At 44.0% G+C, this 14,111-nt stretch overlaps 1 protein-coding gene across 8 annotated transcripts in view; it reads right to left on the minus strand.

The window, feature by feature from the left end:
- Positions 1-14,111, minus strand: part of IL12RB2 (interleukin 12 receptor subunit beta 2) — a 95,772-nt gene that overhangs the window by 35,570 nt on the left and 46,091 nt on the right. For all 8 annotated transcript variants that reach the window (XM_089337243.1, XM_051856367.3, XM_070078290.2 and 5 more), the window contains one exon: positions 6,557-6,776. In XM_089337243.1, coding sequence (XP_089193369.1) covers positions 6,557-6,776 — 220 coding nt within the window. The remainder of the gene's footprint in view (positions 1-6,556; positions 6,777-14,111) is intronic.

Raw genomic sequence — 14,111 nt, forward strand, 5'->3', positions numbered from 1 at the left:
CATTTTAAAGCAGTTCCTTTCCTCTCCTCCTGCCAGAGGCATAAGGAGACTGTGCTCTGACACTCACTGTGAGAACCTGGTCCAGCTCTGTGAGGTCAAGCTCACTCCAGGGTGGCAACCTTTTATAACTGGGCCCCCTGGAGAGTTAACTCTGAGATCTGTTGGCTCAGAGCCTCTCACAGTGGTCAGTAGAAAGTCCTAATGTTTTTGCTTTTGTTTTTGTCGGATGCTTCCTTTTGGGGGGGGGCAGTGGCTCACCATGTGACTTCACTTCACTGACTGGATCCAAGAGGGAAAGAGAGAGAGAGAGAGAGAGAATGAATCATCCACCTGTTGGGTTACTCCCCAAATGGCTGCAACTGCCGGGGGTGGGCCAGGCTGAAGGGAGGAGACAGAAATTCCATCCAGGTCTCCCATGTGGGTGACATGAGCCCAGGGACCTAGACCATCTTCTGCTACTTTCCCAGGCACTTCAGCAGGAAACTGGATCAGAAGTGGGGCAGCAGGGACTTGAACTGGCACTCATATGGGATGCCAGTGTTGTAAGCAGTAGCTTAACCTGCTGTGCCACAACACCGGCCCTGCCTTTATTATTTCGTTATGTTTTGTTTCCCTGATTTACTTTCTTACCTTTAGTTTTCTCTTACTTCTATTTCTTTTTGTTTTTGAAGATTATTTATTTGAAAGGCAGAGTGGCAGAGAGAAGGTGAGACAGATTGTCTGTCCTCTGGTTCACTTGCTAAATGTCTGCAACAGCCAGGACTGGGCCAGGAGCCAGGAAATCAATCTGGTTCTCCCAAGAGGGTGGCAGGAACCCAAGTATTTGGGTCATTATCTGCTGCTCCCCAGAGTTTGCATTAGCAGGAAGCTGGAGTCAGGAGCTGGATCTGGCACTTGAACCCAGGTACTCCAATATGGGATGCGAGAGTCCCAAGCAGTGTCTTATTCTCTACACCAAATGTTCGTTTTGTCATTCTGTAATGTTCTTGACCACTAGTCTTCAATGAATTCTTCCCCTCCATTTCCTTTCTTTCTTTCTTTCTTTTTTTTTTTTTTTTTCTCACTGGGATTCCTTTTGGATGGTTGTCAGTATTGCTATTTCTGTGTTGGAATTTTTCTCATCTTTCAATTTCTTTAGCCACTTTTAATGCTTTCTGTAGGAATTTCTCCCTAAGTCTTCCACTCACTAATTCAATCATTTTAGATCAGGCTCTGCTATTTAACCTTTGGGCCAAGACCTTTATGTCAACAACTAAACTTTCTGTATTGTCTCTATCTGGATCTGCTTCCCAATGACCCGTTTCTGATTCGCATTTCTGGGATTTGCTCTTCTCTTTCTAAGGATACTTATTATACTTATTCTAAGTCCTGTTTTTCTGGTTGAACTTGTTCTGTTCTGATGACACAGGTTGTACCTATGATACAGCTTTATTGCCTTTCATCCTCAGAAATTATCCTCATGGGATCTTTCCTAATGCTTATCGTTTGGGATCATGTTTTATGTTCTCAGATTGATCAACAGTCTCCATCTCTGTTTTCCTATGAGCAGAAGAGTGATAGCTCATGGTCCTCCATGTAAGTGGAGGGTGGGGAGGAAGTGATTTTCAGGGTGGAAACCTAGAGGCCACAGATCCTGTAGTGATGCAACCTGCACGCAGGTTCTTAAGCATACCTGGTACCTCCAGAACCTGCCAATGCTTCTACGGCAGACACTACTCTTCATGAGGGGGCAGAGCTGTTACTCTTTTTGTAACTGCCCAGCCCATGGGGTGAGTGGCAGAGAAAATGCTCAAGGGCGAGCCAGTTCACAGGCACTCTGCTCCCAAGCTAGCTTCCAGGGCTTCCTTGGACTTTCCTGTCCCACCGTAGAGCTGCTTGGGCAATGGTCACACCAGGCGAACATGGACTAGGAATACGAGAGTACAACCAGAAAACACTTGCTTGGCCTTCCCCTTCCCATCATTATTTCCCATTAGTGGAGTTAAGCGATTCCTGTCTTCTCTCTCTTCAGTGCTGGGTTTGGAGGTGAGAGCCTGCATCCTGTGCGTTGCCATCTCATCAGGACCTGGAATTCCCCAGAAGTCTTCATTTACGTTGGTTTTTGATATCCTGATTATGTCATGGCTTTGTGTGTGTGTTTTTTTTTTGTTTGTTTGTTTGTTTTTTTTTTTTTTTTTTTTTTTTGAAAATGAAACATTCATTCAGTGCATACGAATATTTATTCAGCACTGTGGTTGCAAGATCCTTTTCTGGTGTTGGGATAAAATAGTCAAAGAACTTTTCTAAGCACTGTTCTCCCTGGAATTAGCTAAACAAATCAACTTGGCATTGCCCCCAAGGCCTTCAGCCTGTGACTCACCACAATCGCCAGAAGCCAGCCTTGAATTTCCTCCCTCGTGAAGTCTGCCAGGGCATGTTCGCCCCCTTCGGAGCTGCTGACAGCTCACTTTCTCCCTTCACAGCTACTCCTTCAGCCCCAGTCCCTCAGCTTCCCGCCTCCATGTTGACTGCGAGCTTCTGTACGAAGTCCATGAGGCGCTTGGAAAAAGTGTCCACCTGAGATTCAGGTGGCCTGGCTCTCCCATGAAGCTCTGCACCAAATGGATGCGTGACACGGGGTAAGTTACTTCACTCCCGTGACTCAGCCTCTGACATCTGTGTGGGCCTATTTATGACTGCGCTGGTGTATGTCTCTTCCTGTAGTTTCAAAAATTCTTGAGCATAGAACCTTTGAAATATTAAGTAGATTTTACTTGTTGATGAATGGTTAGCACACATTCAATTTTCAGAACCATAAGCCAACAAAATCATTCTTGTGCCTCGGGATATACAATGGTGTGTAAGTGTCTTTTGTAATAAATCTGTCTCTAGTTTCTCAAAGTCAGCATAAATAATGTGGGAGGTATGGCTTTTTGCATTCTAGAAGGAAAGATGCACGTGTGAATGGCGTCAACTAAGACTGAAGGAGGGAAGGCACAGCGTCACGTTCTTCTTATAGCTCGTTCAAGGACAAAGGTTGTCAAGGCCAGGGTCACACAATCTGCCAGTTTGTCCTCCAGGCCACTCTGCGATGCCCTACTCCCTGTATTGGACGATTCAGGTGCAGTTTTAGGAGAGACAGTAGTGCCCTGAGAGCCCTACATTGCCAGGACCCCCTTTGCCATAGCTCAGTTCTAAAGATTTATGCGTGTCCTGCTTGGGCTCCCTGCTGTGCTGTGCAGGGACCCCATCCTTACTTCCAATGGAGTGATGTGCAGCTGTCCATTCTCATAGGGCCAAGTGTTCCTCTTTCCTCTTTGTATCACTGGACCCCAGTATCTCCCACCTGCCCAGGGGCTTCATTCCATTTGCCGCTCTTCCTCCTTTGCCTTTATTCTCCACTCTCGGTTCTTCTTTTTCAATCTGAATGCCTGCCAATCTCTCCTTTTTTTTTTTTTTTTTTTTTTTTTAAGATTTATTTATTTACTTTGAAAGTTGGAGTTACACAGAGAAGGAGAGGCAGAGAGAGAGAGAGAGAGGTCTTCCATCTGATTGTTCACTCCCCAATTGGCCGCAACAGCCGGAACTGCGCCGATCAGGAGCCAGGAGCCTCTTCTAGGCCTCCCACGCGGGTGCTGGGGCCCAAGGACTTAGGGCCATCTTCCACTGCTACCCCAGGCCACAGTAGAGAGCTGGATAGGAAGTGGAGCAGCTGGGATTAGAACCAGCGCCCATATGGGATGCCAGCGCTTCAGGCCAGGGCATTAACCAACTGCGCCACAGCGCCGGCCCCCAATCTCTCCTTTTAAACAAACCCTCATACATGCACATCTGCACTCCCTCATCTGGCCATGCCCCTTTGCCTCCTCACCCTCGGTACACATGGTGCCTCCTCCTCAGCCCACGACTTGGCTTTTCTCTGTTCCTGGAGGACCTCTAACCTCATGTGTATAAAACTGTAGCACAGTTTACTTGTTTATACACCTGTCCTTCTCATGTGATTTGAGGATCTCAATTACTCTTTTTACCTATGGCTGGATTCCAATTGTCTTACCTAGTATATGCTTAATAAAAGACTGTTGAATGAATAAAGTAGAGGCAAACTCTAAAATGATGAGTGTGTCGCTTGGAGAAGTTGTTACCAAATCTCAGTAAGGAATCTGGAATGGGACCACAAAGTTCACAAGATTCTACTACCCCAAACCCACTCTGCAGTGAGGCTTGAAGAAGTGAGGTATTCTGATACATTACATTTTTAAAACAACAGGATACAGCCATAGAATTCACTGTAAAAACCACATATGTAGTTCTGATCTATTAAAGAAAATGTTTTAAATATGAAAAGCAAAAAGGAAAAAAATTACCTGATTCAGAGGTGACCTCTATTAATATTTCCATGAGTATACTATTGGACTTTTTTTTTTTTACTATGTAATGCATATGTACTCATGAAATTGTACATGAGCGTTTAAAATGGCAACACTCCATGTATATTCTTGAAAGCCTACTTTGTGCATATGTGCATCCTTCCATGACAATAAAGATAATCGTCACTTCAATGCTGGCATAGGATTAAGGCAGGTGAAAGTCCACTCTCTGTTATTGCATTTATCTCATTTATGGTGTTTCACCATTTCAAGCAACTTTTCAACAAACATTCTCTATATACAATTTTCAGCACTTATCATTTTCTGAGGATATAGTTCTAGTGGTAAAAATTTTTTGTTGAAAGACATGTTCATATTTGAAGCCAAACTGCTCTCAGAAAGTTGTACCTATCTATATCCCCAGCACCTTCAAGGTGCCCCCTGCCCCTTCCCTAGCATGAGGTTTGCTAATTCTACTGACTTTGTCATTCTGATCTGGTTTCTCACGTTTTTTCAAAATTTGCTAGTTAGGCTAAACTTCTTTTCATATCTTTATTGATCTTATTATACTTCCGTTTTGAGTTTCCTGTTCATATCCTTTGGTTTCTTACATATTTGAAAAAGTTAAATAGATTATAGATATGTATAGACATTAACTTTCTTTGGTCCAAACTTTGTGATAGGTAGTATATATCTTATTATATTATTATGTATAATTTATATTATATGTATATTTATATATAAAATCTTACTTGAGTTTTAAAGCTTTACTTATGGTGTTTAAAAAATTGTAGTTTATTATGCATAAAGTTGACATGTTTTTTCACAATTAATCCATTCTTTCCGTCAAGTTTTCTACCTCAGCTCTCTTTTCTCCATGAAGCAGAGGTTGCCAGTTGCCTACCAAATACCTTCTTCTCATTTTCCTTAACAAGAAAATGTTGCTGCCTGAAGCAACTCCTTTGCAGCTGGGGTGGCCAGTGAGGCCCAGGGAAAATGTCACCACGAGACCTTGGGCAAAGCTCCATGAGAGTGAGGAGCGAGTTTTCCTTTCATCCTTCCTTTCTGCTGTCCAGAGGAAGTAACTAGAGCTCTGGCAGCCATCTTGGACCAATTCCACTGCAAGGATGAGAGCCAAGTGTGGCAGAGGAAGCAGAGAGAGACAGCCTGGAGTCTTGAGGAAGTCACAAAGCTATCACACCAGCCCTGGCTGTCTATTTCTGAACTTTTACAGGAGAGAATCAATTAGCCACTGCAGTCAAGCCTTTGAGAAGAGCAATTTTTACTCCTCAGAGCAATTCCTAACTCATATACTACCTCAAGGATGCATCAGCGTTTACTTGTATTTTATTCTGGTCATTTTCATCTACTACATATCTCTATGGTCTCAGATATATGACTGAAAAGATATATAACCAATATTTAACAGTGTAAATAAAATAACAGTGTTTTCATAGAAACATCTTTACGTTGTTACTACATCCACATGTAGACAAAATTGTCTCACTGAATTTTAGGGAAGAATCTAATTTAAGAGCTTTAGTCTATTTTTTTTGAAGGTAGGCCAACGATCTTGACATGGAATTCTTCTGCAATGCAGATCTTGAGAAATGGCATTTGTAACATTTTCTTGGCAAGTCACAGGCTTTTATCTTGAGAAGTTAATTTTTAGAGCATGTGACTATAAAACATGAGATTTTACATCCAGTAGGAAGTTTTTCAATGAATATTACTGAATATGTAACTAAATTTGTATAATAAAGAGCTGTAGTATAGCAAAATTTTACTAGAGTTCCGTTATAGTTAGAATTTGATTTTAACATCATTGGTTTTAAAATATGTTTTGACTGTAAGTGTAAAATGTTTTTCTAAAACTTAATATATATAACTCTTGCTTCTGTAAAAGTTATATACTAGTGTTCAATTTAATGTAGCTGGTATTTTCTTAACTAATACTTATTAAGTATATATTTAACCTCACAAGAACCTGCAAGGTAGATAAAATCATCTCTATTTCAAGAGAGGAGGAAATTGAAGCTCAGAGGTGTTGATTCACTTATCCAAGGCCACTCAATGGCTTCTTCAAGCTGTTGATTCCAAAGTCTAACCTCCTGATGGCTCATGCCAGGCCCTGGGCCAGGCCTGCAGGAGATAAGCCATCAGGAAGACATGGTCTCTGCAGTCAGTATTAAAAAAAAGTTGGCACTTACCTGCCCCGCACAGGTCTGTTATGTTAATACTAGTTGGCAGGGAACTGCCTTTTGAGTTGGCTGCAGACACAGCTGCAGCCCAATATCCAGTTCTGGGAACGACCCAGGTCCAGGAGGTGTGTCTTGTGAGGTTCTGTAGTGTAGTTTTCCTTCCTGCCATCTCCCACAAGGTCACTCGATAGTGGAGGATTTTCCCTCTTGCCTCTGATATACTCAGATTCTGCAACAAAACACATTGACCTAATGTTTAATCTCAGACAAGATAGCTGGATGCTCTGTGCCTGGACCCCAGGCTTGTGCTACAGGCGGCCACATCTGAGTGACCTTTTTATTTACATCGTCTCCTCTCCACCCCCACTCCACACTGCGAATTAGAAAAAAGGACCACAGTTAACATATTTTAAAGATAATTCTCCAAAACATATTGATTTTCCTTACTAGTAGTAGACTTACCAATGGTAGACAACCTGATTATGAACCATGGAACAAGTGTGGGATTGGAACTCGGAAGACCTGGATCTGAACTGCAGCTCTGCCAATCCCACAGACCCAGTGCAAGGCATTCAGCACCTGAGTCCCCATTTCTAAATTTGTGAAACACACATGCATGCGTATGACTTTTATATAGAAAGCGCGGTGCTGTTCAAGACATCAGTGCAAGATTTTCAAGAGCTAAACTAGTAAAATCTATACTTAGTGTACTGAATTAGCCATCTGTGCTAGGAAACTAAGACGCTGTTCATAAATGTGTGACTAACAAGTTTTGGAACGGCAAAAATTCCAATTGAGATCATTTGGGAGCAATCCCAGAAAGCAAGCAGAAAAGTAATTATTTGTATTGTAGCCCTCTTTGGACAAGGATCATAGGAAACAGAAGCAGAGAGAATGGCAAGTTGTCACGTCCAGCACTGGCAGTGCCCATCCTTGCCTACTGCAGGGAGATGAAGGCTTGGTTCCCCAGACTTGGCAAGACTAATCCTTCCATGGGTGGGCAGGGCTTCCAGCTGCCTTTGCTGAAAGCCACACCTTAGGATCAGCCAGTGCCCCTTGATCTGGTTCCTTGTTCACCAGTCTTCTAACAGTTTGGTTTCCTATATAGTTATCTGATAGGACAGGCTGGGCTGTCATGAACACTTGATTCACGAAAAATTTGTGTTTTTCACTTTAAGTGATTAAATCGGCCTTCTGATGATAATCTGGCTTCTGAAACAATTAGCATACTGGGAGAGAATGTTCCAATTTGCTGATTCAAGCCTGCTGGTTGGCCCAACAGCTGCATTTCTCACTGTAAATTAATCCACAAGCATCCAGCTTTTTATATTTCCATTTCTGGGAGCTTGATTAATGCAGATCCATTCTAAGGATCCTTCTGGAGCCACAAGGCCCAAGACTGGATCTTAAACTATGGTCAATGCCCCAGGTGAATGTCATGTTTCTTGGCAACCCTTTTGGGTGAACATTCAGTCTCTTCTTAAAGTTATCATTTCAAATATCCATCACAGCTGATCTCATGGGCCTGTCATGTGGATTAAAATAAGCAAGTGCTTTCTAAAGTATGGTGTTCTAAACTGTTATTAATAAATGGCCTTTGCCAGAGGAGAAAAACAGGCTAAATGAAAGCCATTGCTAGCAAAGACCATTCCTCAGCTCCCTCTCACTCCATTCTTCTCTGGAGGTCCAGAGGTAGGACTTCGCCCACTCCTACTCCATGCTCCCCCACCCCAAGGCACTCCCCAGGAGTTAACTGACCTCAAGAAACTCCCTATTCCTGCCAGGGACCCAAGAGGCTTTAGTCCCACTCTAGCAACCGAGGAATCAGAGCTATAATAGGAAAAAAGCACCTTGCAAACCACCTTTATTTTCTCTCACTCTCTTTCATAGACACTCCAGAAATTTTAGTCTAATTATAACGTGCTAAAAATAGGGGGAACATGTCACCTTGGATCCAATGACCTTGCATGGTGACTGCTGTGAATCCAATTGATCACAGTGATCTATTACATAGAGGTGTGGACCAAGAGAGTAGTGGAGGGCCTGGTCCCAGACCCTTGCATTTTGTCCTCCAAATCCCATATTTTAGGGTTGAAAAGATCAGTGAAGAGGTGAGGATTGGGTGGAAGTAGTTCAACAAGCATCCTGTGGATTATGCTCATACCAAATGTCAAGTTCAATTATTAGGATAAAGATTAGCTTCTCTCACGTAATTAATCTTAATCAAATTGGAAAATGGGCCTAACTTATTCAACAGGCTCCATGGAACAAAAAAATTCAATAAGCCAGCAGGAAAACAGGTATTTAGCCAGATGGGTACTTAGTCTTCTAAAGCAACTGAAAACAGCATCATTAGTTTGGTTTAAAAAAATAGCAAAATAAAATGTGCAAATAGTATACATAGCCCACCACTCTTGGATTATGCCTGTTCCTATAGGAATGCAATATCATCATGGAACCACCAAACTGAAGGGATACTATAGATTCACAATTAATTCAACATTTTATTTTACAAATGGGGAAACTGGGGTCCAGAGTGGTTTTTGCTCAAAGGATTAGATGGAGAAGAGTAGAACTCAGAGCTCTCAACATCTAGGTCATTGTGCCCTCCAGTACCATGCACTGCTCCTTATACCTCCAAGCCTGAGACAATGAACTGGTAGACATGGACAGCCATGTTTCAGAGCTCGAATCCCCAGTCACCCTTGCACACAAGTTGCAAAGCACCTTCTCTAGCTGTGGTGTATTCTGGCACTCAGCATCAACAGTGGGCATGAATTCAGCAATTTGGGGAAGATGGGGACCTATAATTCATTTTTCCCCCAAAGCCAGCAGGCTCTGAGTCACAAGGAGGCAAGCTGTGAACCTAAAAAAACTGCAGACCCAAGAAGCCAGTTGACTCTTCTCGGATAAACCTATTTATACTCCAGGCTGGGTATATGGGCGGTGATAAAGAAAAGACCGACATTTATTGGGCTTTACCATGAATCAGGGGTTCTACATCTATAAGCACATTCAGCCTGCCTCATTTTTCCCCCCAGGATTTTCAATCTTTAATAGCCTTGAATTCTATATTTGCTATAACCTTGTTTGTGGATGCCCAATATTTAGGAAAGACACAACAAGTGACAGGTTAGCACTCCCTTTCCTTCTGATCCAGAGCTCCATACCTATATTATTTCAATCATTAGAAACAACATGGGCCTGCGCCGTGGCTCACTAGGCTAATCTTCCGCCTTGCAGCGTCGGCACCCAGGGTTCTAGTCCCGGTCAGGGCACCGGATTCTGTCCCGGTTGACCCTCTTCCAGGCCAGCTCTCTGCTGTGGCCAGGGAGTGCAGTGGAGGATGGCCCAAGTACTTGGGCCCTGCACCCCATGGGAGACCAGGAGAGGCACCTGGCTCCTGCCATCGGATCAGCGCGGCGGCCATTGGAGGGTGAACCAACGGCAAAGGAAGACCTTTCTCTCTGTCTCTCTCTCACTGTCCACTCTGCCTGTCAAAAAATAAATAATAATAATAATAATAAAAAAAGAAACAACACTATTTGGCTCCATTTTCTTAAGGGTTTGCATAAGGGACTTCAATACCTTGATTGGTAATGTTGTCTTCCATTGTCATAGGAAACAGAATGAAGGTCCAGTAATGACCATGTCTGATGATTAAAATAAGATGACATAAATGAAGTCAGCTATACATCTTATCATTTTGATGAGGGTGCTGAACCTTGAAGTTAAGGAACTGCCTCAAGTAGTCCTTACAGAAAAGTAATGTGAGGTTTTAGAGCGCCCTCTGGTGGATATGAGCGAGGGCCTGCCTAACCAAATGGGTTGTCTTGTACATCCAGGAGTGTCTACACAAGTTCTTGTACACTCTCTGGCAGTGCTGATTGGGCCTCAGGCCAGTGTTCCCACTGTCATTGTCACCCTCTCCTATCAGTAAGAGTAGGCTAAGAAGAAAAATCTAATTGAATCTTTCCTTCAGTTTTTTTTTCTGCTGTGTTTTGTAGGAATTTTTAATTTTTAAAAAAGATTTATTTATTTATTTGAAAGTCAGAGTTACACAGCATAAAGAGGAGAGGCAGAGAGAGAGAAGAGAGAGAGAGAGGTCTTCCATCCGATGGTCCACTCCTCAAATGACTGCAACAGCCAGAGTTGGGCCAGAGCTGACCTGATCTGAAACCAGGAGCCAGGAGCTTTCTCCTGGTCTTCCATGTGGGTGCAGGGGTCCAAGGACTTGGGCCATCTTCCAGTGCTTTCCAGGCCATAGCAGAGAGCTGGATTGGAGGTGGAGAAGCCAGAACTTGAACCAGCACCCATATGGGATGCTGGCACCGCAGGTAGATCGTAAGTGGAGCAGCTAGGACTCGAATCGGCGGTTCAGGCCAGGGTGTTAACCCGCTGTGCCACAGAGCCGGCCCCAGGAATTTTTAATTCCTAACTATTTATTTGAGATGCAGTAAGGCAGAGAGAGAAAGAGAGAGAGAGAGAGAGAGAGAGAGATTCTACCTGCTGGTTCACTCCTCAAACGCAATTACTTGAGCCATTGCTGCTGCCTCCCAGGATCTGCAGTGGCAGTAGGCAGGAGTCAGAAACTGGAGCAGGGAATTGAACCCAAGTACTCCAGTGTAGGCAGCAAGCAGCTTAACCACTAGGCTTGGGGCCAGTACTATGGCATAGTGGTAGTGGTTAAGCTGCCACATCCAGTGCCAGCATCCCATAGGGGCACTGGTTTGAGACCCAGCTGCTCCACTTCCAATCCAGCTCTCTGCTGTGGCCTGGGAAAGCAGTAGAAGATGGCCCAAGTCCTTGGGCCCCTGCATCGGTGTGGGAGACCTGGAAGTACCTCCTGGCTTCAGATCGGCACAGCTCCAGCTGTTGCGGTCAGTTGGAGAGTGAACCAGCAGATGGAAGACCTCTCTCTCTCTGCCTCTCCTTCTCTCTCTATGTAACTCTGACTTTCAAATAAATAAATAAATCTTAAAAAAAATTTAAACACTGGGCTAACTGCCTGTTTCTGGGGGAAGTTACTTAAAGTTTATATGGAAAACCTTTCTGCCTTAAGTTTGCCTGGGAAAGGAAGAGTGAGCAACTCCCTCAATAAGCCTGTGGTAGGACTTCCGCCTCAAAAGGCTTTCAGTGCCACAGATAACTCCATGACTGTAATCAATAGCAGAAAAAAAAAAAAAACCCTGACACATTTCAGAACACAATTCACATTTTTTGAAATTAAAAATCTCTTGGAGAGGTATCTCCGTGAATAGATAATTTCTTGCTAAGACGTAAAACCATACTGTGCTTGCCATACAGTAACGCTTTCTTCTGAACCTCCCTTGATTCCAATAATAAAGACCACTGCAGAGCTCAGTGTGCACCACAGAAGAGAGCCTATAATCAAGGCTCCTTGGAAATCCGGGGAATCCGAGCCGAGCACTTAGTATCACAACTCTCTGTGGGTTCTCCTTAGAATGCTCCTGACCTCAGTTCTCCCATCAGGGCAGATCCTTTGTGTTCTTGTCCCACCATATAGCAGCTCTGTGAGCTTGGGCAAGTTATTTTGCCTCAAATTTCTTATCTGTAAAACAAAGCTAACCCCGTGACAGTGCCGGCTTATTGGAGCGTTCACTGAGCTCTAGGACGGGGACCGGTTCAGAGTGCTCGGCTCGACCTGTGTTAGGACTCTTGGTGAGCTCCCTGTGATCCTTGTGATCGCCTCTTTCCCTGTCGTACTTGCTCTTCCCACAATCTGGAGGGCAGGGCCACCTTGATTCTTGGTTTAAACCCAGCTCCATGTGAAAGTTTCACCAAAGCTACTCCGTTGGTTACAACGCACATATAAATTGTGAGTTTAAGCCCGAGGACCTTGATTTCAAAACTCACGAATGCCTTCAGCAATATCCCAATCCAAAGTGAAGAAGAGGTAACTCAAAAGACAGGCCTTGGAGCCAGCATTGTGGTGTAGCAGGCTAAAGCACTGATTGCAATGGTGGCATCCCACATAGGAGTTTGAGTCTCCAGGTGTCCATTTCCCACCCAGCGTCCTGCTAATGGGACTGGGAGGCAGTGGAAGACGGCCCAAGTACTTGGCCCCTGCCACCTACGTGGGAGACCAGGATGGAGTTCCTGGCTCCTGGCTCCTGGCCCAGACCTGCTGTTGCAGTCATCTGGGGAGTGAACCAGCAGATGGAAGATTCCTCTCTCTCTCTCTCTCTCTCTCTCTATCTCTCTATCTCTATTTCTCCCTCTGTCTCTCTGCCTTTCAAATAAATAAGTGAATAAACCTTAAAAAAAAAGGGGGGGGGAACACACCTGGAAGTTTAAAAAGCCAGTCTATTGAAGTTTCCTATCTTTGGATCTATCTTCCCACTATCCTGTGAGCTCATTGTAGCATCCTTAGTGTAATGTGCAATGTTTTCTCTGTAACAAGTGCCTGGGAAAGCACTTTGGCCATCCTACACCTGTGTGGGAGACCCAGAAGAAACAAACTCCTGGCTCCTGGCTTTGGATTGACCCAGCTCTGGCTGTTGCGGCCATTTAGGGAGTGAAACAGCGGATGGAAGACCTCTCTCTCTTCTCTCTCTCTGTAACTCTACCTCTCAAGTAAATAAATAATTTTTTTAAAAAAGAATGTGCTGAAAAAAAAAAAAAAAGAATACACAGCCAGTAGTAGTGAAGCTGAAAATCCAACCCAGATAGCAGGCTCTATCTACAGGGTCAATTCTTAACAGCTGGACCAGCTGGACACACCCTAGGTGGTCTCCTACACTAAATGGATCCAATTGGCAGCAAAAATGATTTCTAGCATGTTTTACAGCTATAAAACAGAAAAATAAGGGAAACTTTGGTGAGAGCTAAACTTTAGCTTCCCTCTCTTCTTCTGTTCATTCACTGCTACCTACTCCCTTATTTTTCTCACTGGCTGCATTCTGCTCTCCAACCAAATTCTTTGAAGATGCTGTGCCAGCCTGTGATGGGGCCAGGATCAGGAAGGAGATGGAGCTGTACACTGCAACAAAACTCCCGAAACTGCCATCTGCTGCTTTCGTGTTTAAATATTGATTCTGGGCCTGGATACCACCTGTAATTATAAAAGGGCTTCAGGTGCCTGGCAGCCAATCCTTCCAAGGGATTTACAATATATCTTTGCCCTACGTCAACATAAATTAGGTTACAAATCACTTTTTATGAAGCCTCTTCCATAGAAGCGGCTACAGCATTCATCCCTTCAGCGCAGTGCGATAGAGGCTGGAATATTCGTCATGTGACAGAGAAACTCAAGGAGAGAGAGACAGAGCAGGGTGCTGGGTCAGCTGTCCCAGGTCACACCCTCTCTCTGAGGCTGGGCTGCAAACTGATGGACAGAGCTGCTGTCCTCTTTCTTCTCACCTTCTGTGGTTCCAGGATAGTTGTTTATCAAGATGAATGACCTCGTTCAACAAATGCATAAATATACACCAAGTCTTTCCCCCACTTTAGAAATTACGATTTTTCTTAACTCTTTGTACTGCTTGTCGGAGCCCCACAGCTGTGCTGTCCAACACGGGTGGAAGCCACCAGCTGTGGCAAG

Source organism: Oryctolagus cuniculus, chromosome 7 (assembly GCF_051225735.1).
Source record: "Oryctolagus cuniculus isolate XC-2025 breed Fujian yellow rabbit chromosome 7, ASM5122573v1, whole genome shotgun sequence".
Classification (NCBI taxonomy): Eukaryota; Metazoa; Chordata; class Mammalia; order Lagomorpha; family Leporidae; genus Oryctolagus; species Oryctolagus cuniculus.